Here is a 21430-nt window from a genome sequence, read left to right as displayed (position 1 = left end):
TCGGGGGAACCGGGACGAAGGCGGTGTGATGGTATAGGTTTGCTAGAGGTTGCTTCTGGCGGCCGGCGGAACGGCGAGGCGTGAGCGAACTTCGAGCGAGGGCCTTCCGGCAGCGAGCGGAATCGCTAGGGGAAGTGTGGAGACTTGTTCTTCTGTCAGAGTACGCGCTGGAGCTCCTAGGAGCAGCGCGGATCCCCCGGGACGGCGGTGGAGACGCTGTCGCACAAGGCAGGGAAGCAACTGAGTATATATACGAAGATACGAGGGGAAATACACATACCTGTCGCACAAGGCAGGGAAGCAACTGAGAGAACAAGTCTGGGTTGCTCCCTGGTGCGACAGGCGACTATATAGTAGATGAGTAATCCATCAACGCAACGAAAGATGGTCCAATGAGAGAAGGGGAGGGTCCTCGGGCGCCCGACACGTGACCGGTGGACCGGCCTAGGAAGGCCGGGCGAGTGCGGAGGCCCTAGGAGCGCCGAGCGACGGAACGAAATAGGGGAGATGCCAAAAGGAGGGCGCGGGAAGCCTAGGAGGGCGCGGGAGAGCGCGACCGAATAGGGAGACGGAAGTATTAGGGGAAATGAACGAAATGGGACAGAAGCGGAAGCAGAAAAGGAGAACAATGAGACATGAGGCGAGTGTGGGAGCCGTGCCCTGACATGGACTTACTGGTCCTCCCGTGTCTGGCATGATTCACTGAGCACCACAGTCGAAGTAATACGACGAACGATAAAGCAGGCCCAAGTACTTGCTTTTCATCGGCATTGTCGATCGCAGCCGGCTCGTCAATCGCAGCCGGCTCGTCGATCACAGCCGGCTCGTCGATCATACTTTCAAGAGCCAGGCAGAAGTGCTAAATCAGGGAAGACTTGACATATATTCCTTTTGGCTACAATACAGAGAGCATAACTGATCCAGTTGTTAGCCAAAAAAGCGGCACATAGCAACAAATAAAGAGGACGAACCAGTACTACATGCAATGTTACTTTTTTCCATGATCTCGCGGCCCAACGTTCACATATACGCATATGGACAGCAATCTGCGTATCTAGAAGGAGTTCAGAGCTATCACGCATGGAATGTATAAACCTGGAAACTCAACTGGTGAAGCCGACAGCCCCAATGCAAAGATGACGAGACACTGGAGACAATGTCCGTTGATCCTCGCGGCCCAATGACCCAATTTGGTCGGTCGCGAGCAGCCAGTTTGCTCCGTAGTGCAAGTCCGCTGATTGATTCAGAGGAGGGAGAGTTGCCGAGTTGTGCTTTGGCGCGGTCGCGGTCGCATTGTCATGCACGGACATTATCGTTGAGGCTGTGCATGTCCGTGCAACTGCACGGACAATCTCATTGCGGCTGTGGAAATGTCCGTGCAATTTGCACGGACAATCTCATTGTGGCGGTACAGTCCGAACGTTGTTGTTCTGTGTCGTTCGCGACGACGGCGACGACATACTCACACAACCTCCCTTGTAATGCAGCCAGTAGTATGTATACGATGATGTGTAACTTTTGGCAAACTCAGGAGTCCAATCATCGCCATCCGAAACCTTCATCTCGCCTGCCCTAAGGCAGCACGGACCTGCACGGACGCACGGTGACGCTGCACGGACAAAGTACCTTTCCCCCGACGCGAGGCCTCTCCATAGAGCCCGTGACCGCGACGGGGACGGAACCGATCACGTCTGATCGGATAGACTCACAAGCCCTGCTGCGCCGCGGGGCATGACATGTGCTCGCAGTAGCGCCCATATGCTCAGGCCCATGCCGAGTTGGCTTCACTGCCAATAAGGATATCAACCTCGTTCTCGGTATTCACCTTCAACTTGAACAGTGAACACACATGGGCTTCATCGGGGCCTCGAGTGCGGCCATCCTCGCCGCGGCGTTGCTGGCGTCCCCAGTGTCGGCCTTCACCCCACAGCAAGCATTCTTTGCTCCGCCGAGCTTCGCTTCCGATCCAGCTCTTGCGCTTGCAGAGGCGTACTCTGGGTCGACGAGCGCGGGTCGTTTTCCGAATCTCAATACCCGTTTCGAGGTGACGTCCCGGAACGACAGCTTGTTTTGTGGCAAGGAAGGAGACAAGTACAAGTCTGGGTACGCACACTTTACCAACGTGGATGGGAAAGAGGACAAACACTTGTTTTGGTGGTGCGTACCCTGTAACATACAACTCGGAACCATCGCCGTGATACGATCCGTTTGTATAGGCTTTACGAGGCGCGTAATGACCCCGCGAATGCGCCAGTAGTTCTCGTCTTTGGAGGCGGTCCAGGCACGACGGGTATGATGAGCCCGTTATTGGGTGAAGGGTGCGTGCTATCTGTTGGATGGGGACTCTTGCTAAACGCCGAATGTACAGGCCTTGCCTTGTTACAGGCGGAGAAGACAACAGCCTCGAGAAACCCCACCTCGTCGCGGCTCCGGTGAGTGTCAAGGGTCATCCTTGATCATCACCCTCTGAAATCCTGATGCTCCAGTACTCGTGGACGGACTACGTAAATTTGATTGCTATTGATCATGTATGTCCGACCGTTCACCATTTTGCGCGTCCAGCAGCTGACGGGACCGACTTAGCCCGTCGGAGTTGGTTTCAGCCATGGAGCGAAGGATTCGTTGCGGAGAACGAGTGAAGAGGCTGCGTGGGACATAGACGATTTCCTCCAGGCGTTCTGGGCGTAAGTAGGACGGCGTGTATCGCTCTGCGGTATGCTGACGGATAGCCAGTGAATATCCTGAACTTGCGAAGAATCAGTTCATGGTCCATTCCGGCTCGTATGGCGGTACTTAGTACGGGTCTTGGCCTGCTCCAGGGTATTGCCGAAGCTCACGCTTTGCTCCTCAGTATTCCGAACCTTGTCAACGTCATGCGAAACCGCAATTTGGCAGCCAAGTCCGATGCTGAGAGCTTAAGGCTGATAAAAATACCGGAACAGGTGCGAAGATGACAGATACCACAGGGAATAGCGACACCCATTGATGCTTTGTTGCTCACAGATTATGATGAGCAATGTCTGGTCCGATCCTGCCACACACTACCGGTGTGTACACGCATAATGCCGCCGACTCTCATCAGCTACTCAGGTTCAGTATAGGCACTGGGTCTCATCTGCATGCTACGATCTCGGATTCTACAACCGCACCGGCTGCGAAGCCGTCATACGCGACATCCCCGCGTGCCTGGACTCTATCCAGCTAGCGAATGAACAGCCTACCATCAAGAACAAGTACGAAAGCTGGTCGATATGCAGCGCAGCCGTCCATCAAGAGTTCCTGGCCGGCAAGGACCCGTCGGACAACCGTTGCGATCACGAAAACTGTTTTATGAACAGCTTGTTGCGGCTAACTGATATTTTGAACGGAACTGACGTAAAGGCGGCGGTATGATGTTCTCTGCCTGCCCGAAGCACGAGTCGAAATGACCTAACATCATTTATGGACAGCTCGGAGTGCCTCAAGATTATAACTATAACATCACCGCCGGTTTCGATCGTATTGGTCTTCCATTCATCCTTGCCGGAGACCTGTAAGTGGTTGCTGCGAACGTTGGTCGGTAGTTAAAAACTTGTATGCAGTCAGCAACCCGCGTACAAGCTGCTGGGACCCGCGATAGAGGATGGCTTGCGTGTTCTCGGTAGGCTTCAATTATGGCCCTTGCAGTCGTTAATATCGCTGACAAGAGGTTCAGTCTACAATGGCAATAACGATGGTATATGCCCCCGAAGGGGCAATCTTGCCTGGGTACGCAGTCGCTTCTCTGTTCTGTGTTAATGCGCCTGCGACTGACGCCTCATGTGCGCCACAGATGAACCTATTGCAAACGAAATATCAAGACGAGTTCCGTGCGGCTCCCGAAGTGGGATGGCCTGGTGTCGGCTGGTTCAAGCAAGCCGCCGCCGGCAACGGAACGTCGGCCGGCAACTATACATTCGTCAGCGTGTACAACTCGGGGCATGGTGGGTCTTCCTCGTGTACATGGGAGGGAACTCGAGATACTGAATGACAGCTTTGCTATAGCACCCTTCCTCAGCCAACCTAAGGCCACGCGAGATATACTGATCAAGTGGTTGAAGAACGAGCCTTTCCTCTCAAAGTAGCTATCGCGAAGTTGTATTCATGATCGGGGTTGGGGTGATCCTAACTTTCATGTTGCCCACATTGCTGATTCGATACAAAGCGCAGTCAATGGCACACTGAGGCGAGGTGAGAACCATGCCTTCAAGCACTCCTTTAAGGTAGAACCCCCAGGCTACGTCTGATCAATTCAAACTTCATCGAAAGCAACCTGCTGCGCGCTATTTTTGACCGCGCTCATCAGCGCCCGAACCGTACATATACTTCTCATGTCAAGCTCTGCTCTGCTTTGACCTGCGATCGCGTCTCGCTCTGCGTTCGCGCCATTCTGCGCAGGAACATGAGGTTTCTCCTGACCGTTGCGGCGGCTGTTGCGCTCACCCCCGTTTTTGTGTCAGCTTTCGTTCCAGAGCAAGTCTACTTCTCTCTGTCAAGCTTGACTGCGGATACCGTCGCAAGCGATGTCCAGCGCGGGCCGGTATCCGAATATAGCCACGCGCCTTGAGGTGACTTCTCCACGAAACGCGAGCTTGTTCTGTGGCAAAAAGGGCGACAAATACAAGTCTGGGTACGCTCACTTCACCAGTGTCGATGGGGGAGGAAGACAAACACATGTTCTGGTGGTGCATACACCAGGCCATGCCATCGTATCATAACTGAACTTTGTTTAGGCTGTTCGAGGCGCACCATGATCCCGCAAACGCGCCCGTAGTTCTAGTCTTTGGAGGAGGTCCGGGAACAACCGGTATGATCAGTCCGTTCCTGGGCCAAGGGTACGTGCGTGCGTTGAATCATGCTACTACCTCGACGTTGTTGGTGTTGTAGTCCCTGTCTGATTGAAGGTGCAAATGGCAACAATCCGAAGCCGAACCTTGTGCCGGCTCCCGTAAGCTTCCGATTTCTCTCAAGCTTACTGGTGTCTGAGCAAGGTGTTTCAGTACTCGTGGACGGAGTACGTGAACCTGATTGCAAACGATCACGTACGTTCAGTATTGCTGGGCGATGTGGGTGTCTGTTCATATACCAGGTTTTGCAATAGCCCGTTGGCGTCAGATTCAGCTATGGTGCGACAGATTCTCTGAGAAGGACCAGTGCAGAGGCTGCGTGGGACATTGACGATTTTCTCCAGGCCCTCTGGGCGTAGGCGTTCCGGTTTCCCTTCGTGGCCTCACATTGATGCTTGTGCAGAGAGTATCCGTCGCTTGCAAAGAAGCAATTCATGGTGCACTCGGGATCGTATGGCGGCACCTAGTACGTGTTCCGGTCATGCGGTGGCTTCGCATCCTGTGCTCAGTTTCCTCAGTATCCCCATCTCGTTAACGTGATCTACGAGCGTAATCTCGCTGCGATATCCGAGGAGAGCAGCCCGCGACTGGTAAAGATGCCAGAGCAGGTAAGGACTCAAGAACGTAGCCGTATTGTGCAGTTAACCTGCATGACTATGTAGTTCATGATGAGCAATGTCATGTCCGATTCTGCAACATTCTTTCGGTATGTGTGAAGCCAACCTGGTTTGTGCGTTTTTTGAGCATAACATCCTCCTCCTTAGCCATTACGTTCGATCTATGTGCGATGACCTTGGTTATTACATCCGCACCGGCTGTGAAGCCGTTGCGCGTGACGTTCCCGCTTGCCTGGACTCCATACAGTTGGCATATGAACAGCCGACCATAGAGAACAAGTGGGCCAGTTTTGTGACTTGTACTAATGCCAGACACCCCAGTCTTTTGTCTGGTCGGGACCTGTTTGACAATCGATGCCTACGCGAGAACTGCCTCCATGAAACGATGTTACGGCTCAGCGAAATTCTGAACGCCACGGACGTGAAGGGAGCGGCACGAAAACATTCATTCTACTGATAGCTGTGCTGTTCGCTAAAGCGAGTCTCCGTGTACAGCTCGGCGTGAAGCCAGGCTACGACTATAGCATTGACGGTGGTTACCAACGAGTAGGAATACCTTTCTTTACGGGGGGTGACCTGTAGGTGAAACACGTTGAACGTATTGGGCAACATCTGATCTTTTCAAGTGTCCAAGCAGCCTACAAACTTTTGGGGCCGGCAATTGAGGTCGGACTTCGCGTTCTAGGTACGCTCCGGAGCACACTGTGGCCGAAACACTGATCACTGCACTATCAGTCTACAATGGCGATAATGATGGCACATGCCCTCGCAGGTCGACTCTCGCCTGGGTATGTACGCTTCGCGATGCGCTCGCTGAAATTGTTCTACACGGCAGTTCATGTACTCCACAGATGAACCTTCTAGAGACAAGATACCAGGCCGAATTCCGTGAAGCTCCAGGCATAGAATTGCCTGGGATCGGTTGGTACAAAACGGCAGGCGCCTCCAACGGAACCTCTGCCGGCAACTACACATTCATCTCAGTATACGATTCTGGTCATGGTAAGCTGCGCATACTGTCATTCTGTTGAAACCAGGAACTAATGGAGCTTGCAGCGCCGTTTTTGAGCCAGCCGAAGGTGACACAGGAGCTCTTGATCAAGTGGTTGAAAAATCTGCCTCTTGTTTGATTTTAAATAAATGCGCTAGTTTGGGCATCTTCTGTATTCTGCACAAATCGCGCACATGGTGATGAGCGTCAGATGTGCTTCTCGCTTATCACCATCCGCTATGAGCCGATTTGGTGCAAAGTCTTCGGTATATACTATGATTTCTTTGCAACGAGTCAATGCAGAATCAAGATAACTTGAAGTCGAGGTGAAATGGTTGACCCGACTCCTCTGAATTCCTAAGTTTATTCACAGCGTTTACACCGCTTCACTCGACTCAGGAGCGCGCCTACTGATTCTTCTCGCAGAGAACTGGAACATATCGCAGAAGGTGGAGTGTGCGGATCACGGAGAGCGCCCATCAGACCCTGAAACTCAGAATACACCTAAGTAGTTCAATCATACGGCTCCGCTCAAGAAGGGACCCTGGCGATGCGAGTTGTTTCGAGGCCTGAGGGCCATGCTTCTCGGGCGACTGCTGGACTGACGGTTACCGTCTCGCTTTCAGGCAGTCCTCCATCAATGATCTTGGGTACATGATTTCTTAACGAAACCCGACGCAGACGGACCACTACTCGCTGATGTTAGTGAAGGCCTCTTAGGATCCTTGATTCTTTTGCGTCGAAGGGGTACCTCGGATACAAACGGACAGGTACAGACGCGACCTCCTTCCCTGACGTCGACGTGCCTCCTCTCCGAAAGGTAGCCATTATTACGGCTTGTCTTACGTATGAAACGATTGGAGAAACCTGGGTACCATGCGGAGCCGCGTTTTGTCCCTGAACCGTTCTACTAGGCAAGGCAGGGGCCCAAGGACAAGCTCTGCTTGAAACTGCGGATCGGGTGCGCCCTGGACCTTTGTTCTCCGCCGAGGCTTCGGAGTTCTAATCACCAGATGAGCGCCCAGATGAGGAGGCTTTTTTGTTGTGATATCCAGATAATTTGAATGCATAACAGACAGCGCTTGATCAATGATCCGTTTCTTGGAGGTGAGTAGATGAATCTACGCAGTGCTCTGCGACGGCGACCCAGCGTAAGTCGTACGCAACGTGGAGCCTGGGCTTGCCTTGTACCGATCGGGACATGGCGGCCCGGATTCAATATACCCTCAACGCTTCCACGCCACTTGGGGCGGAGTGTGCTCAAACACGCGGATGAGGTGAGGATAAGTAGACCAGGGCAGGCTGTGTCCGCGCACTTCCAAGCTCCGGTGTCAAGAGACCCAGCGAAAGTCCGATCCAGGGCTCCGCGGCTGAACGAAAGGAGAGGGATTCGGTGGTGTGCTTGACAGTCCGTGGGACGCCGCTGATGGTCGGGACGACGGCCGAGCGTTGAAGGAGACCGGGAAACTCGAAAGAACAAGGTATCCATCCTGTATTCATCGTAATCGCTGATGATCGGCGGTGCCGCCGCCGCGATCGTACAGGAAGCCGTGAATTATATCAGGGGCCTCGACTCCCGACCCGTGCAAACTGTTTGATCCGTCTGCCTTTTCCACGGCGTGTGCCCGTGAGACCCTGAAACGTTCTCATGCCCTGAGGGATTAGATTGTAGGGCGTGTCAGGCAGAGTCTAGTACAGTCCCATGAGCACAGAAATCTATCGGCAGCGGTAAAGGGGGGATGATGCTGATAATACAGGTTAACGTGCGCTACATCCGGATAAAGTGGGATCATATTAGATGACGTGCAAACGAACAGAAGACATACACTATGGACAACCAGATCGGGGAACAATAAGATTAGTTATGAACATCGAAAAAATAGCATGGATCCGTTATGTTACACTCCTCCAGGGGGAACACCATGGGGCAGAGATCGCCATCATGCCACGTATGTCAGGCCCCCGGCTTCTGCGGCGTTCCTTTCGTGTATCTTCATGTGGCGCTTGAGGTCTGATTCGCGAGCGAAGCCCTTCTCACATGGATGATAGACACATTTGAATGGCTTGTCACCACGGTGCGACCTCTCATGACCTATGAACGAAGAGGAAGACGGGGATTAGATGTCATGTCACAGCGGGGAGAACTGAACACCCGCAAGCGACATACCTTCGAGGTTGATCTTCTTCGTGAATTCCGAGGGACAGATGCTGCACTTGAAAATCGCTTGCCGCTTCCGTCGCGATTGGCTGGCGAGCGCGACAGCGGGGGTGGCCACGACTTCCCGATGATGGGGGACGTCACGGTGGGCCTTCGAGATGCGGGGCATGACCTGGGACGGTGCCCGTTGACGGGATATGTACGGCGGGGTTCGTCGGCTGGCAGCGGAAGCCGATCGCGACTCGGCGACCGCTGGGACGCGCCCGCCAGGGCCAACGCCGTCAAGGGAGACACCTCGCCGGTGTGGCGGCAGCGCCATCGATGATCCTGGCACGTCGAGATAGTAGCTCCCGCCCTGTGGCGTCGTCGCAGTGGATCGCACGCTGGAGAAGGCGAAGCTGGCCGAGATCCCGTCGAAGGGCCGTGTGGAGGCTGGACGTGATGAAACTTGTTGGTGGTGAGGTGCCGAGTTGCTACTATTCTCAGCCAGGTACGGCCTCATAGGCTGCGGTTCCATCAAGGACGGTTTGTGCGCGAACGGAGAGAGCCCGACGGTCGACGTCCCCGTGGATGTTGTTGATTCGGGTGAGCCAGTCTGTGACTGGAGCCCGAGGGAGTTGTACGCGTACATGGAAGGGTCGTGCGAGGAAGAGTCTGGACGTGACGCACGTTAGTATGATGCTAAGATATCGATGTGCAAACGATGAATTCACTCTGGCTGCATGACCACATGTCTATGTCTTCGAGAATGAACGCGTTGACGTCGAAGTCAATGGCAGATGGTTTGGGGGGTGATAGTGACAACAACAGATGCCCGTCGTCGAGGGGCCCTATGTTAGGCAACGGTGGAGTGAAGTCGAAGAACGGAGTCGGAGGGTCGCTGTGTCCCGGGGACATTCTTGAGCAGACAGAAGGAGGGCCTCCCGGGGTGTTATACAATTGCGGTATGGGGGAGAGTGACATATCCTTGAAGAATTCCTGTGTGGCGCGGGCCGAAGACGGCAGGACGGGCTCGAGAGGGGTATCTCTGAAGGGACGGTCAAACAATTGACGGCGCGCTTGTTATAAATATACCGACATTGAGAATTCATTCCATGGGTTCGAGTCGAAGGAGCTGTGGTCCGTGGTTTGGAGATCGGAAGGCAGAGATTCTGGCAAGGTGTTTTCGGGCAGGAAGGGCGGATTGCAGGGCAAGGTGGGAGAATCGGGTGATTGGGTGCGAGAAGCGCCCTCTGCGACAAACAGGGAGGTGGGCGAGTTCATTCTTGGATCCGGGGGGAAGCTTGTGACGAGGAACCCGTAAGCAGGCAAGGATACCGGCGGTGCTGATAGTGAACGACTGCTAGAACCACGGCGCTGATGGGGATCCGTGTTCACCGAGATGGTGCAAGAACTGGGTCGGCGGGGAGGGCACAAAGAAGGGCGGAGGTCTGCCAACATCAGAGGCGAAAGGCGCTATGTAGGGAGTGTGGCGAGTACGCGGTTCGCGGTCCGTCAAGGCAATGGAGGTTGGGGAGTGTAGGCGCACTTTCGGACATGCGCTTTCGAAGGGTCGGTATATAGCTCCCAACAATGGCTACGGTTCCGGGTGGCTGGAGGTGGTCGCTTTTGTGAGTACAAGAGGTCAGGGGGGGTGGGTTCCCATCGGGGAGGCCTCGAGGCAACGCGAGCGAAAGCATCGGCTCGCAAACGAAAAGTTGTGGGTCCGTTGTGGGTCCAAACGCCTTGCCGCTTTGACGACAGATCAGCCGCTGGGGACGGTCCGGACGCCACTTGCCCATTTCTGGGGCGCTTTATTCTTCAGAAGGCACGCGCCACAACCGACCTGAGCTCGCGACGGAGATACAGTACGAGGACCAAGAGGATGTTCTGAGAGCTCTCGCAGCGTGTGGCGGACCAGTGTATTCTTTCAGCGGACACTCAAGTGCAAACCACGGCTTCCGGCAGGAGTTATCGGATTCCGATCTATCCTTGATCGCCGGGAGAGTTCATGCCTGGCCCGGGTGGATTTAGTGGCCTTATCAGTCTGGGCATCCCCATGAAGCTCAGAATGGGCACTGGACGAAGGTGAGAGATGTGTCTTCTGGCAGCACAGGAAGCTGAGGCTGCGCGAAAAGGCAATGTTGCACGTGACCCTCGGGTGCGGAATGGACGCCGCTCGTAATTCCATTTTCGCCATTTTCGCCATCTTCTGGAATCTGTTGAGGACTTGGTGTCGCCCCCTCACCGCCTCGCCGAAGAAACGCCCGCTGACCATGAGAAACTGCCTATACAGCGAGCTTTGTCTTGCACCCAGGAATCAAAGTCAATCCAAGTACCTGTTAGCAAGGCTAACCGGTCGATCGACTTCCCGTGCAATGCCGTCGAACGGCGAGCAGCAATACTTAACCTGTAGGCGCTTGCTTCTGGCTGGATGGCCCATCGTGCGCCTAGGTACGTATACCATGCACATATGTCACGAAGGCGATTGTGATTCCCCATCACAAGCGACGTCAGCCCGTTGATTACATGACGCAATCCTATACCAGCCACAATAGTACGGACTACGGAGGCTGTATCGACTGGAAACGGCAGCAATCTCCTCGCCTCCGCTACAGTACGTGAGATTACCTCAAGCGACCACATCTCGAACTACCACTCGCATCCGGAATGAGCGAACGCACGATTCGCGTCCCCGCGATACCGTCGTGGCGTCCTATGCGCAGCCTCATGAACTTCTCGGCCGGTCGCCACGGACATTCTCTTGTTCCTGAAATATCCGGACCGTAATCTCGTGTACGTCCTTTCGACGTAACGCGTCCCATCCTGAGCCTACAATCTTTGACATACGCTAGCCAACACCGCGACCACTTCTTCCGACCCAAACGGGAGAGTGTAGCCGACCTCCGGTCAGGAGTGACCTAGGATTCATGTCGCGATGGCGAACACACAATCGATTCCATCAACAAAAGACCCATGATGCTGCCAATCGATCTCGCTTTCGGTTTTGCGACATGACGAGAACTTGGCCCCCTCGAAACACGCCGTTACCGTGATGTTAACGGAGATGGTGTTTAAGCACTGGTACGTGCTGCGGGGGCACAAATTCCGACTCGTGGCACATTCTCTCGTCCGGCCGGATGGAGGCAATGAGCTGACCGACTATCTTCATATGAATCATATATCTCACCCATCAGGCGCCGAACGAGGGAAATAGGAGATGGTAGCACGCTGCGAAGCCCAGCCGAAGCTCCCGAAGTACCCACAGGTATATAAAGGGCAGGTCCGCACACGTCGGACGTTGTCGGCGGAACACGCTCTCCTCCAGCAGGCACATTGAGCGAACAAGCAATTGTTCTTTAGATCGCCGGTGGATAATCGACCTTGACATGTGGACGATGTGGACCCATACCCGGCGAGAGCTCGATCCATCGTCATCATCCTTCAGGCTAGCTTTAAGCGAGGCCGATAAAGCTAAGGGTCGTGCAACACAACTCAATAATCACGCGGATCGCGCGCGGGATACTGTTGGTCAGCCCGGCTTCGGCTGCGCAGCTCGCCGTTTCCCCCGTCGAAAACATGGAGGCGAAGCTTCACTCGCTCGACATGCACGCCCACACGGTGACTCAGTCATAATCTGTTGCAGCTGTACTCGGAAGTCCTTTTTCTGGAGAATTGTGCCGATCTCCTCACGATCTTACTTGCTATCCTCTTGCGGCCTACTCATCGCCATTCAATCGCAGGGTCGTCCGCTCGCCGCTCGTGATGCTAGCTGCCGTTGAAGGTTTCTGTTGACTGGCAGTTCCTTCAGCTCTCAACTTTGGTGCAAAATCTTTCAGTTACAAACTGTATAGCGCCGACTGTTGTTTGCCTTGATACCCGAACGCTTGCGCCATGCCAAATCTTCTTGTCTCGAGCCCTGCATCGCCCTGGAAACATATATACGACCGAGTCTTAATCCTTCCTGTTCGCCTATACCAAAGAATGGAGATGATACACCAGTGGAGCGATCCCGATCTCGTTGTCATGAGGAACGCAGGACCGCGTGAAGGAAGGATACGGTCGCCACTTTTTGGGAAGCTTGAAGGAACCTACGTCTCACTCCATGCTCGGACACACTCAGGCATGATTGGACGCTCCCCACGGCGCTGGACGCTCGGTCGTATCACGGCGCTTCACCGCGACCATCAGGGGGTTGTCGACATTGTTCTCCGATGTGCGATAATCTCTCGTGTGTTTTGTACTACAGCCAAATGTTGATTGTACACGTCTGAGTCGCTTCTGTCACTTCCCCTGCGCAACATCCGTCCATCCCTTTGCTCTTACAGCCTAGCAGTTCCTTTCGCCAGCCTCATTTGCACAACGCCCCGAATCATACGATCTACCACTATGGCGTTCAATGGCGTACTACTAACAACGCTGATTCGTGGTGAACTCCGCCCCCCTCTGCGATCATCGCGTATTGTTGACATGATCCTTCGCAGCGTGACAATAATTCGCGCCTCTCGTCCTACTGCCTAGCGGCGAACCTGTACATTCGAGTCGAATTAACCATACTTGCGGTATGTCCGTACTTTGTCTCTCACAGCCTGACGGTTAGTCTGACTCTCCTTTCACCGTTGCACAATTCCCCAACTTCATCGCTTCGCTCACATGGCCTTGAAGGTTGTATCGCTAACGTTGTGTTTTAGAGTAACACGGCCGTCCTCTAAATCCTATGTCGCTACCTAGCCACAAAAATATGTTTATCGTGATCAACGGCAAATACTGGAGCCACCCATGGGCCGTCGGCTTTCCCAGCTACCATCCTGTCTTCGACCCTATTGCCGGTGAGTCAAGTGGGAGCGGACGGAGCAGCTCATCTGCAGCATACTCCAAGAACACAAACACACGGAAATATCGCGGCGCCCACACCAGTGACTTATGGCCACCGGGATCATACCAGTCGACGGGGCTGCGGAGCATGGCCGATAAGAAAGATACGGTCTTGTGGTGCTTATCCCGCTCCCGGGAGGCCACGTTCCACCGCTAACCGCCTTTGAACAGGATACGCATGGAAGAAAGTATCTGGAAAGATTATCTGCCGTGCCGCAAAAATGAGTCATCGCGGCGGGAGTGTCCTCTTGACGACACAGATTGACTTTCATGTATGCCGGAATTTGGGGCTCAGACTTGCCTTGTTGTTCATTCAGCACGGCCGGTAAGGGCCGCTAGTGCTCGGGAAGCGTCCCTCCCCAAGCAGAGATTTCCTACAATAATAATCCGTCGCCGCATGTGAAAGTTCGGAGCTTGCGAAGAAGACAAAAAGTTGCCACAGATGACGATCGATGCCAGGCCGTCTCCTCGTGTAGAGCGATTGACAAGATATGCTTATGGGTCCCTTAATTCCAATTGGCAGCGGAGATTCCGAGCTCGTGGCGGGGTAGTACATAGCCTTTTTAGCGCCGACCAGGCTGGAGAGAGGTCTGACCGGTGATCAAAGCCTTAGAAGGCCGCAGGCGATGCTTGTCTTATTCACCGGGCGTATTTCGGCGAGGCAGGCTATGGATAGGGAAGGATCATGATCTTGCCCTATACATGCACCATGGGAAGTCGACGCTGTCGGGCAATGATGCTAACCGACTGAGACAGCATCTTCGCCGTTGATTCAACGCATACCAGTTGTATGCATGTCCACGCATAGCCTTGGTCGCCTATTAGTCAATCGTATGGAGAGGGGAGGGGAGCTCCCGGACGCATTGAGTGTTGAGGCTCGACTGTCGTAATAATGCTACTGTGCCCTCCTCGGTCGCACTCGGGCTTCGTGAAGCTCCCGCGCGCGCGTATCTGGAGTACAACTCCGGTTCGTGTCTTTAATAGAAACTTGACCTTTGAGGCGTGTTCCTGTCCATTTCAGTATTGCACGCAGTCGATACAGATTGGACTCAACTGTAGATACCGGGTGCCGGCAGGCCATCGGCACCGTATCCTATAGCCGGAGTGCACCTCGTGGGGTCGTAGTATTCAACGGAGCTTCTCGTCTATATCCCGTCCTTTGCGCCGTCTTTAACCAATAACGCTCAGAGTCTCAGTCCAGCGCCGTCGCGAAGTGGAAGGGGGCTAGTTTGAGATCAGTGAACGTTTTCCTTCGGCGCACAACCGCGTGTGTTCACAACCCGTTCTCAATAATCGTTGGGCGAACCTCACGATGATAGCAAGCTACATCTGTAAGATCTGACACAAGCGTACGCTCTCCGTTGGATGGATGCCTCAGACTCGGTCCGGATGACACTCCTTCGGTGTTGCTCATTCGGCGACCCTCTCTTATCCGACCCTTTCCCGCCTGACGAGAGCGTCATGGCAGATCTCACCGACAACAAGGTTCCTAACGAGACCGTTGGGCGACGTTATGATACGTTTGTGATGTTCTGACACCTGTTCTGCGGATGGATGCCTCGGACTCGGTCCGGATGACGCTCCTTCGGTGTTGCTATCTCAGTGTGTTCATCCGCCTGTGCTCCCTCACTCATCCTCCTACGCTCGACATCACGAAAAGGTAAATGGTGACGATTGGCGACGATTGGGTGACGATTCGGATGGATGCATCGAAGTCGGTCTGGATGACGATCCTGGCGACGACTGGCGACGTTTTGGGTGACGATTGGGTGACGATTTGGCGACGATTTTGGCGACGATTGGGCGACGACTGGGCGACGATTGTGCTACTCCGCGGTGTTTTTGACACCTATGTGACGGATGTGTGTTTCGCTGGCGACGTTTTGGGTGACGATTGGGTGACGATTTGGCGACGATTTTGGCGACGATTGGGCGATGACTGGGCGACGATTGTGCTACTCCGCGGTGTTTTTGACACCTATGTGACGGATGTGTGTTTCGGACTCGTTCCAGGTGACGTTTCTGCGATGCCCTCTCCGCAAGTTGCATGCGATGTCCGCCCCTCCCCCTCCCCTGCGTGTCAGCTTCATTTGAACGATTACACTCCATCGTCAGTCGACACGCCATGGTCCTCTGGACGTGCAAACCCGTCCGTAGCTCCCGTCCCCGTACCACCACCCAAACTATCCTGCAGGGTCCTATTCCTCGACCGTTACACGGTCCGCCGCCCTCCACGACCACCCCGAGGATTTCGCCACACCCACCTCGCCCTAGCCCACCTGCAGCCGCAAGCCCAGACGACCTCCGTACACGGGGCGGATCGCTCTCGTTCCGGATATATGATAACGGTCCGCATCGAAACCACGCACCCTTCGACTTCTTACCAACGTCGGATCGCCGCTCGCCCGATATCACGCGCCCCCATTTCGTCCTCCCATGGTGATGTCTTCGCCAAGCACAGCCTACACAAACTCGCCTGGAAGAAACGTCTACCCCTCCTGGCCGCCTTTTTGACATGATCCCAGCTCCTTCGCGGGATCCGCCTCTTCCCCTCCAGGCCTGACGAGAGCGTTATGGCTGATCTCACCGACAACGATGTTCCTAACGTGACCGTCGGGCGACGTTTTATGTTACGTTTTTGGTGTTCTAACACCTGTGCTATGGATGGATGCCTCGGACTCGGTCCGGATGACGCTCCTTCGGTGTTGCTATCGCTAGTTTCTGGCGCGGTTCGCTCCCCCTTGCTCCTGCTTGCGTCATTCGTCCTATCCCCACGACTGTTCCCGAACGTTACGTGTTGTTATGCCCGGGTGTGCCGTTCGCTGTACGTCGTGCGGGGCCGTTTCGTGTGATGCTTTTCCCCCCACCCCCATTTTGTTTTTCCCTACAAGGGTTTTTTGCTGAGGGGTGGGTGGGTTTTTATTGCACTATCGGAAGCCCCTGTATTGACACGCGACGACGGCTGAAGTGGGCCGCCGCTAGGTAATGTATTGCACATAGTAGCACATACATGTACCTAGTTTACCTGCACCAGTGCTGAAGCGGCGTGTCGGCTGTATAGCAGCTCACGGGGGCCGTGGATGCACTGTGTGCGCCAAGCCGTGCGTATTGACGTGCGGTGCGGCAACCGGTTGTTCCGCTATTGGGACCGCGCCGGAAATATACCTACCTACCTACCTACCTGTTCGAGCAGTAGTCACGTGACTTAAAGGCAACCCCCGCGCTCGTTGTTCAGGCAGTGGTTCACCGTGTTTCCCTGCGCATCGGGCATACTTAGGCTGGTCATCGATATCATCGCTAGCAACAGTCTGTTCTACTCGGCAGAAGAAATCCCCTAGAAATGTCTCGCATTCCCCAACCTTCATCTTCACGGACTCCCAACAAACCGATTGGCACGTCGGGGACGCTCACGCCTTCCAAGTCGCGTTCTAATCTTCGTGCACCTTCACCGTTGAAACCATCTGGCGTCGCTAAATCTCCAGCTACACCGAAAAGGCTGCCTGCGACGCCGATTAAGTCAAAACCATCCATCTCCTCCCTAAAGAAGTCGCCCTCTAAACCTAGTATGGATGCTTCCCGAGAAACCCCAGAAACCCTGCCGAAGCCTGCGCTGAGCATTCGCGAGCAAATCGCCTTGAAACGTGCGGAAGCAAAGAAGGCGATGACCAGCAGCAAAGGCGGTTCAGGGGATGACTTTTTCGCCGTTCCCGATTCACCCGCGAAGGGACCGGCCGGGGAAGAGGATGCTCTTGGTCGGTGGTCCGTGCGAGAAACCATCGAACGAGCAAGGAGCTCTGGTTAGTGTCTGAGCCTGCTTACTACCGAAACCTACATGCTGATTCCGGATAGGCTTACTGAATATTTCTTCGCGTTCCTTGCCCTGCATTCCTTCCGCCCTCTACGAAATACATCTTGGTGTTACCCCGGAGCCCCTGAAGCTGGTTCCGAACGAGCCTTCTCTTCCATCGCCTTCTGAAGATAGCTCTAGGTCTAGACGAGGAGGAGAAACTTTGCCTTCTTGGTACGACTCGCATGATCTGGAGGTCATCAAGGCGGGTAACAACGAGATCCTCGAGATCCAGCCCGAAATCGTGATGTTCGGCTCCCTGAAAAGCATAGACGTAAGCTCTTTCCCGTCCGTTTCGATCACGACTCAGAGTGATCCGTAACTATCAGCATCATTTCTGTGTATACAGCTGCACCTCAACAAGCTGGCGAAGCTGCCGAATAGCTTTGCAGACCTCATGGCGCTCACGACGCTCGACCTGTCACACAACCAGCTAGCATCGCTACCGGCAAATCTATTCGCGCTCCCGAATCTAGTCACTCTCAACGTCTCGCATAACTCGCTCACGTCGCTTCCTTTTTCGGCACCGTTTTCTGCGAAATCGGATATAGTTCCAGGGCAGTTGCGTTCTAGCAGGGACGGCGGGAGCCTCTTCGCACCGGTCGTTGAGCGGGCAAAGCAACCACTCCCGCGACTCCTGACACTTGATGCATCCCACAACCAGATCACCACAGACTCGATTGATCACGAGAGCGGCGCTGTGCCGCGATCACTTGCAAAGTTCGACCTTTCGGGCAACCCGCTAGGAGGAGGAAGCTGGCAAGGTGCCTCCCTCATACGAGCCCTCGGCGCCCTACGGGACCTTCGGGAGCTACTTTTGGAGCGTGCAGAGATCAGCGATGATGCATTCCCTCCTGATTTGTTCACATCTGCCAATGCCCAGCCTTCCTTCCCCAGCTTGCGCAGGTTGGATCTTGGCGAAACCAAGGTTACCGAGGGAGCTGTACGGTCAGCTCTGGATGGGAAAGTACCACTCAAGATCACCTTCCAGCTTACCACGGGCGAGGTACCAGCAGGAATGCTGCAAGTAAGCGTCGGAAAGAAAGTCGTCAAGGAGCCTTGGGAGATCGAAGCGGAACTGCGAGCTAAGGCGAAGAAGGAACGTGGTGCATCTCCACCACAGCCGTCCGAGATTGGCGCAGACGAATCTGCGGTGCCCAGAGCACAACCCCAGAAGGAGCAATGGGAAATCGAGGCGGAACAAGGATTGAACACGGCCGGTGCCCAGCGAAGGATGAGAGCAGCTGCCGTCGCTGCCAGCGGCAGTGCTCAGGCGTCCAGTAATCTGACGAAACCTCCAGTCAAGAAGACGGAGGTGATGAAGGAGCCTTGGGAGATCGAGGCCGAGCAGGGTTTGTTGGCAGCAGGTACCCGTCGACGAGTACGAGCTCTGGCTGCAGAGAACAACAAACCAGCGAGTGCGGGAACCTCACCGGAAAGGTCCAGCCCTACTGGGCCGTCCTCACCGGACACTATTATCGCGAGCTCTCAATACTATCAGCCGAGAACACAATCCCTAAAGCTCCCCCCGTGTCAGCCACCCACTCGCAATGGACTCGGTCACGCCCGCAACTTCTCCCTTGCACCATCCCGGGGACAGACCGTCAATCCTACCGAACTCGCACTGCCGACCGCCACGCTCCCATTGGCTCTCATATACAAACAGGAGTTCTCCAAGACGTTGCGAACCCTGGAGCTAGCCCACAGGCGCATGGACCAGACGTTCGACCTCCCGCTGCTCAGCTCCGGCGAGCCGGCCTTGCTCGCGTTGGAGGAACTCATCCTCGAAGGTTGCAGGCTCAGCGATGCCGTATCTGTTACCCAGGACGGTTGCGCGACCCGTGCGCCCGAACCGCTTCTCCCGCTCCTCGCGACCCTCTTCCCAAATCTCCAAACCCTCGATCTCTCATGCAACGCAATCACGTCAGCGGCCTTGACTCCGGATGCACTCAAGACGCTCATTCTAGCGACGGATTCCCGCAAGGGTCTTCGACGCCTGCACTTACGTGAAAATCGCCTGGATAACCTGGATGGCTTCGCGAGTCTCTCGGAGCTCTTCCGGGGCAACCGTTTGGTACCCGAGTGGAAGATGGAGGAACTTGATGTCAGGGACAACGCCGTTGACAAGCTGCCTCCTGAACTGGGCCTGCTCTCACTGGACGTCTTCCTGGTTTCTGGCAACACGTCAGTTTTCATGTGTATCCATGCTAGACAACGAGAGCTAACGCACCGTGCTTCCTTAGATTCCGAGTTCCACCGAGTCGGGTTTGGGAGAGAGAAGGAACCAAGGGTCTTCTGAGCTGGCTACGCGGCAGGATTGAGTAGCAATGCCACGGCGTAGCGTAGGACCCCCCCCCTTCAGGGTCTTGTTATCTACGGATGGATGCTCGAAACCAAACAGACGATGTTGATGCATAAACCACTGAGAGTATGGCGGCCGCCCAAGCGCCCAGCATGAATAAGCGCCCGTAGCCACTGCCGCGCCATCCCCAGCAGTTGGTCTCATTATTGCTCCCTGACTCACCTGGCACTTGCTCAATCATGTCGGAAACTGCTGTTGCTACGACTAGCAAGTCCGCCAAAAAGTTGAAGCCTGCTCGCAAGCAGGTCAAACCTGGAGAGGTTGAGAAGAAGGAGGCACCTCAAACGGGGAAAGAGTATAGTGCGTCGAACATCGGTACCATATACCAACGTAGTGGCTCATGAGCTTGATTAGACATATGGTATAACAAATGGGCTGGTGGAGATCGCGAAGACAGTTATTCCAAGTACGTCTCGTTAGCTAGACGAAGCCAAATCGCCACTCATCAATCCGCGCAGCAAAACGAAGTCGCAAACGCGCTGTAACATCAAAAGAGACTCAGGCCTCACCCGCGCAAATATGACGGGCATGAAGTACTACTGCCTCTTCTTTGCCCGCGGCTGTTGCCCGTATGGCTGGGAATGCGAATACCTCCACATGCTCCCTGATCCCTCTATCACCGCTCTACCCGACAACTCTAAGGACTGCTTTGCGCGAGACAAGTTCGCTGACTACCGCGATGATATGGGCGGTGTCGGAAGTTTTCAGCGGCTAAATCGTACTTTGTACATCGGTCGTATCAAGGAGGTGGGCACCGGAACGGAGACGGAGGCTATGGTTCGCAGGCATTTTAAGGAATGGGGCGAAATTACGCACAGTACGTCCTTGTCTCCATATCATGGAATAGGGGACTGGAACATTGAGCATTGCAGTTCGTGTCCTTCAATATCGCAGCGTCGCATTCGTCACCTACGCCTCAGAGTTCAATGCGCAGTTCGCTAAGGAGGCAATGGCCTGCCAATCACTCGACAACGACGAGATATTGAACGTGCGCTGGGCAACGGAGGATCCCAACCCCCAGTCTAAGATCGATGAGCGAAAGCGGCTCGAAGAGGAAGGCCAGAAGGCCATCCGGGAGCGTATGGATCCGCGGATCGTCGAGGCAATGCAGAGCATACGGGCACTGGAGGAGGGCGCGCCCTCGAGTGGACCTTTGCAGATAGAGGATGGTGCGGATGACGGTGACGAGAGGGCGACGAAGAGGCGGAGACTCGAAATAGAAGATGCACCGGAACAGACCTCGGAGGACGATGACGATACAGAGGAGACGCCCCCACCTCCACCGCAGCCGAGTGGTCTGCTCAGCATTGATACGCTAGAGGGTCTGAAATACTTCGCTCAAATACGCGAGCAACGTGGGGCACCACCCGCCAAGGCTGCTACACGTATACCTGCCAAACCGCTCACGGGAGGCTTGGGAGTGGCTGATTATGGCAGTGACGAAGAGGATTAGTATGCATTCCTTTGTATATGTGTGTCCTGTTAGGACCTGGCAGTGACGAAGAGGATTAGTATGCATGCCTTTGTATATATGTGTCCTGTTAGGACCTGGCCGTGCGGAAGAGCCTTCTCGCGCGCATGTCTAGCAGTGATATTTCAGGCCATTGGGAATGTAGCGTATGGATACAAGATGAACCAGAGAGCGTAACGAGAAACAGAATTGTAAAGTAAACGCAAAACCAAAGTCGTAGGGCCACCTAAAGCATAGTCCAAGAAAGCAATGGCAGAAAGGGAAA

General features: G+C 54.6%; 5 protein-coding genes across 5 annotated transcripts; 4 read left to right on the top strand and 1 right to left on the bottom strand.

The window, feature by feature from the left end:
• Positions 1 to 1763: 1763 nt before the first annotated feature.
• Positions 1764 to 4264, top strand: PUNSTDRAFT_52090 (alpha/beta-hydrolase). The gene is made up of 14 exons (XM_007383159.1): positions 1764 to 2157; positions 2217 to 2318; positions 2369 to 2432; positions 2487 to 2528; positions 2584 to 2684; positions 2734 to 2796; positions 2852 to 2942; positions 3004 to 3047; positions 3102 to 3387; positions 3450 to 3532; positions 3582 to 3640; positions 3695 to 3747; positions 3812 to 3962; positions 4024 to 4264. Exons 1-14 carry the CDS (start codon positions 1850 to 1852, stop codon positions 4101 to 4103), a joined length of 1527 nt encoding a protein of 508 aa, XP_007383221.1. The 5' UTR covers positions 1764 to 1849; the 3' UTR covers positions 4104 to 4264.
• A 277-nt stretch (positions 4265 to 4541) lies between these two features.
• PUNSTDRAFT_133723 (alpha/beta-hydrolase) lies at positions 4542 to 6612 on the top strand (the record flags this gene model as incomplete). The annotated part of the gene is made up of 15 exons (XM_007383158.1): positions 4542 to 4648; positions 4752 to 4853; positions 4906 to 4966; positions 5019 to 5060; positions 5120 to 5144; positions 5210 to 5331; positions 5384 to 5473; positions 5528 to 5571; positions 5630 to 5761; positions 5804 to 5903; positions 5978 to 6060; positions 6109 to 6167; positions 6218 to 6270; positions 6334 to 6484; positions 6539 to 6612. 15 exons carry the CDS (start codon positions 4542 to 4544, stop codon positions 6610 to 6612), a joined length of 1245 nt encoding a protein of 414 aa, XP_007383220.1.
• A 1801-nt stretch (positions 6613 to 8413) lies between these two features.
• On the bottom strand, positions 8414 to 9528 carry PUNSTDRAFT_44165 (uncharacterized protein; the record flags this gene model as incomplete). The annotated part of the gene is made up of 3 exons (XM_007383157.1): positions 8414 to 8565; positions 8641 to 9285; positions 9345 to 9528. The coding sequence occupies 3 exons, from the start codon at positions 9526 to 9528 to the stop codon at positions 8414 to 8416; spliced, it is 981 nt and encodes a 326-aa protein (XP_007383219.1).
• A 7297-nt stretch (positions 9529 to 16825) lies between these two features.
• PUNSTDRAFT_101915 (L domain-like protein) lies at positions 16826 to 19721 on the top strand (the record flags this gene model as incomplete). Its single annotated transcript, XM_007383156.1, has 4 exons — positions 16826 to 17282; positions 17335 to 17606; positions 17682 to 19516; positions 19576 to 19721. The coding sequence occupies 4 exons, from the start codon at positions 16826 to 16828 to the stop codon at positions 19655 to 19657; spliced, it is 2646 nt and encodes an 881-aa protein (XP_007383218.1). The 3' UTR covers positions 19658 to 19721.
• A 152-nt stretch (positions 19722 to 19873) lies between these two features.
• PUNSTDRAFT_66970 (uncharacterized protein) lies at positions 19874 to 21147 on the top strand (the record flags this gene model as incomplete). Its single annotated transcript, XM_007383155.1, has 4 exons — positions 19874 to 19994; positions 20049 to 20100; positions 20153 to 20511; positions 20567 to 21147. The coding sequence occupies 4 exons, from the start codon at positions 19874 to 19876 to the stop codon at positions 21145 to 21147; spliced, it is 1113 nt and encodes a 370-aa protein (XP_007383217.1).
• Between the last annotated feature and the right edge of the window lie 283 nt (positions 21148 to 21430).

The sequence above is a fragment of the Punctularia strigosozonata genome (assembly GCF_000264995.1).
Source record: "Punctularia strigosozonata HHB-11173 SS5 unplaced genomic scaffold PUNSTscaffold_5, whole genome shotgun sequence".
Taxonomy (NCBI): Eukaryota; Fungi; Basidiomycota; class Agaricomycetes; order Corticiales; family Punctulariaceae; genus Punctularia; species Punctularia strigosozonata.
Note: the sequence above shows the minus strand (reverse complement) of the source record. Positions and strands in the feature narration are given on the sequence as shown.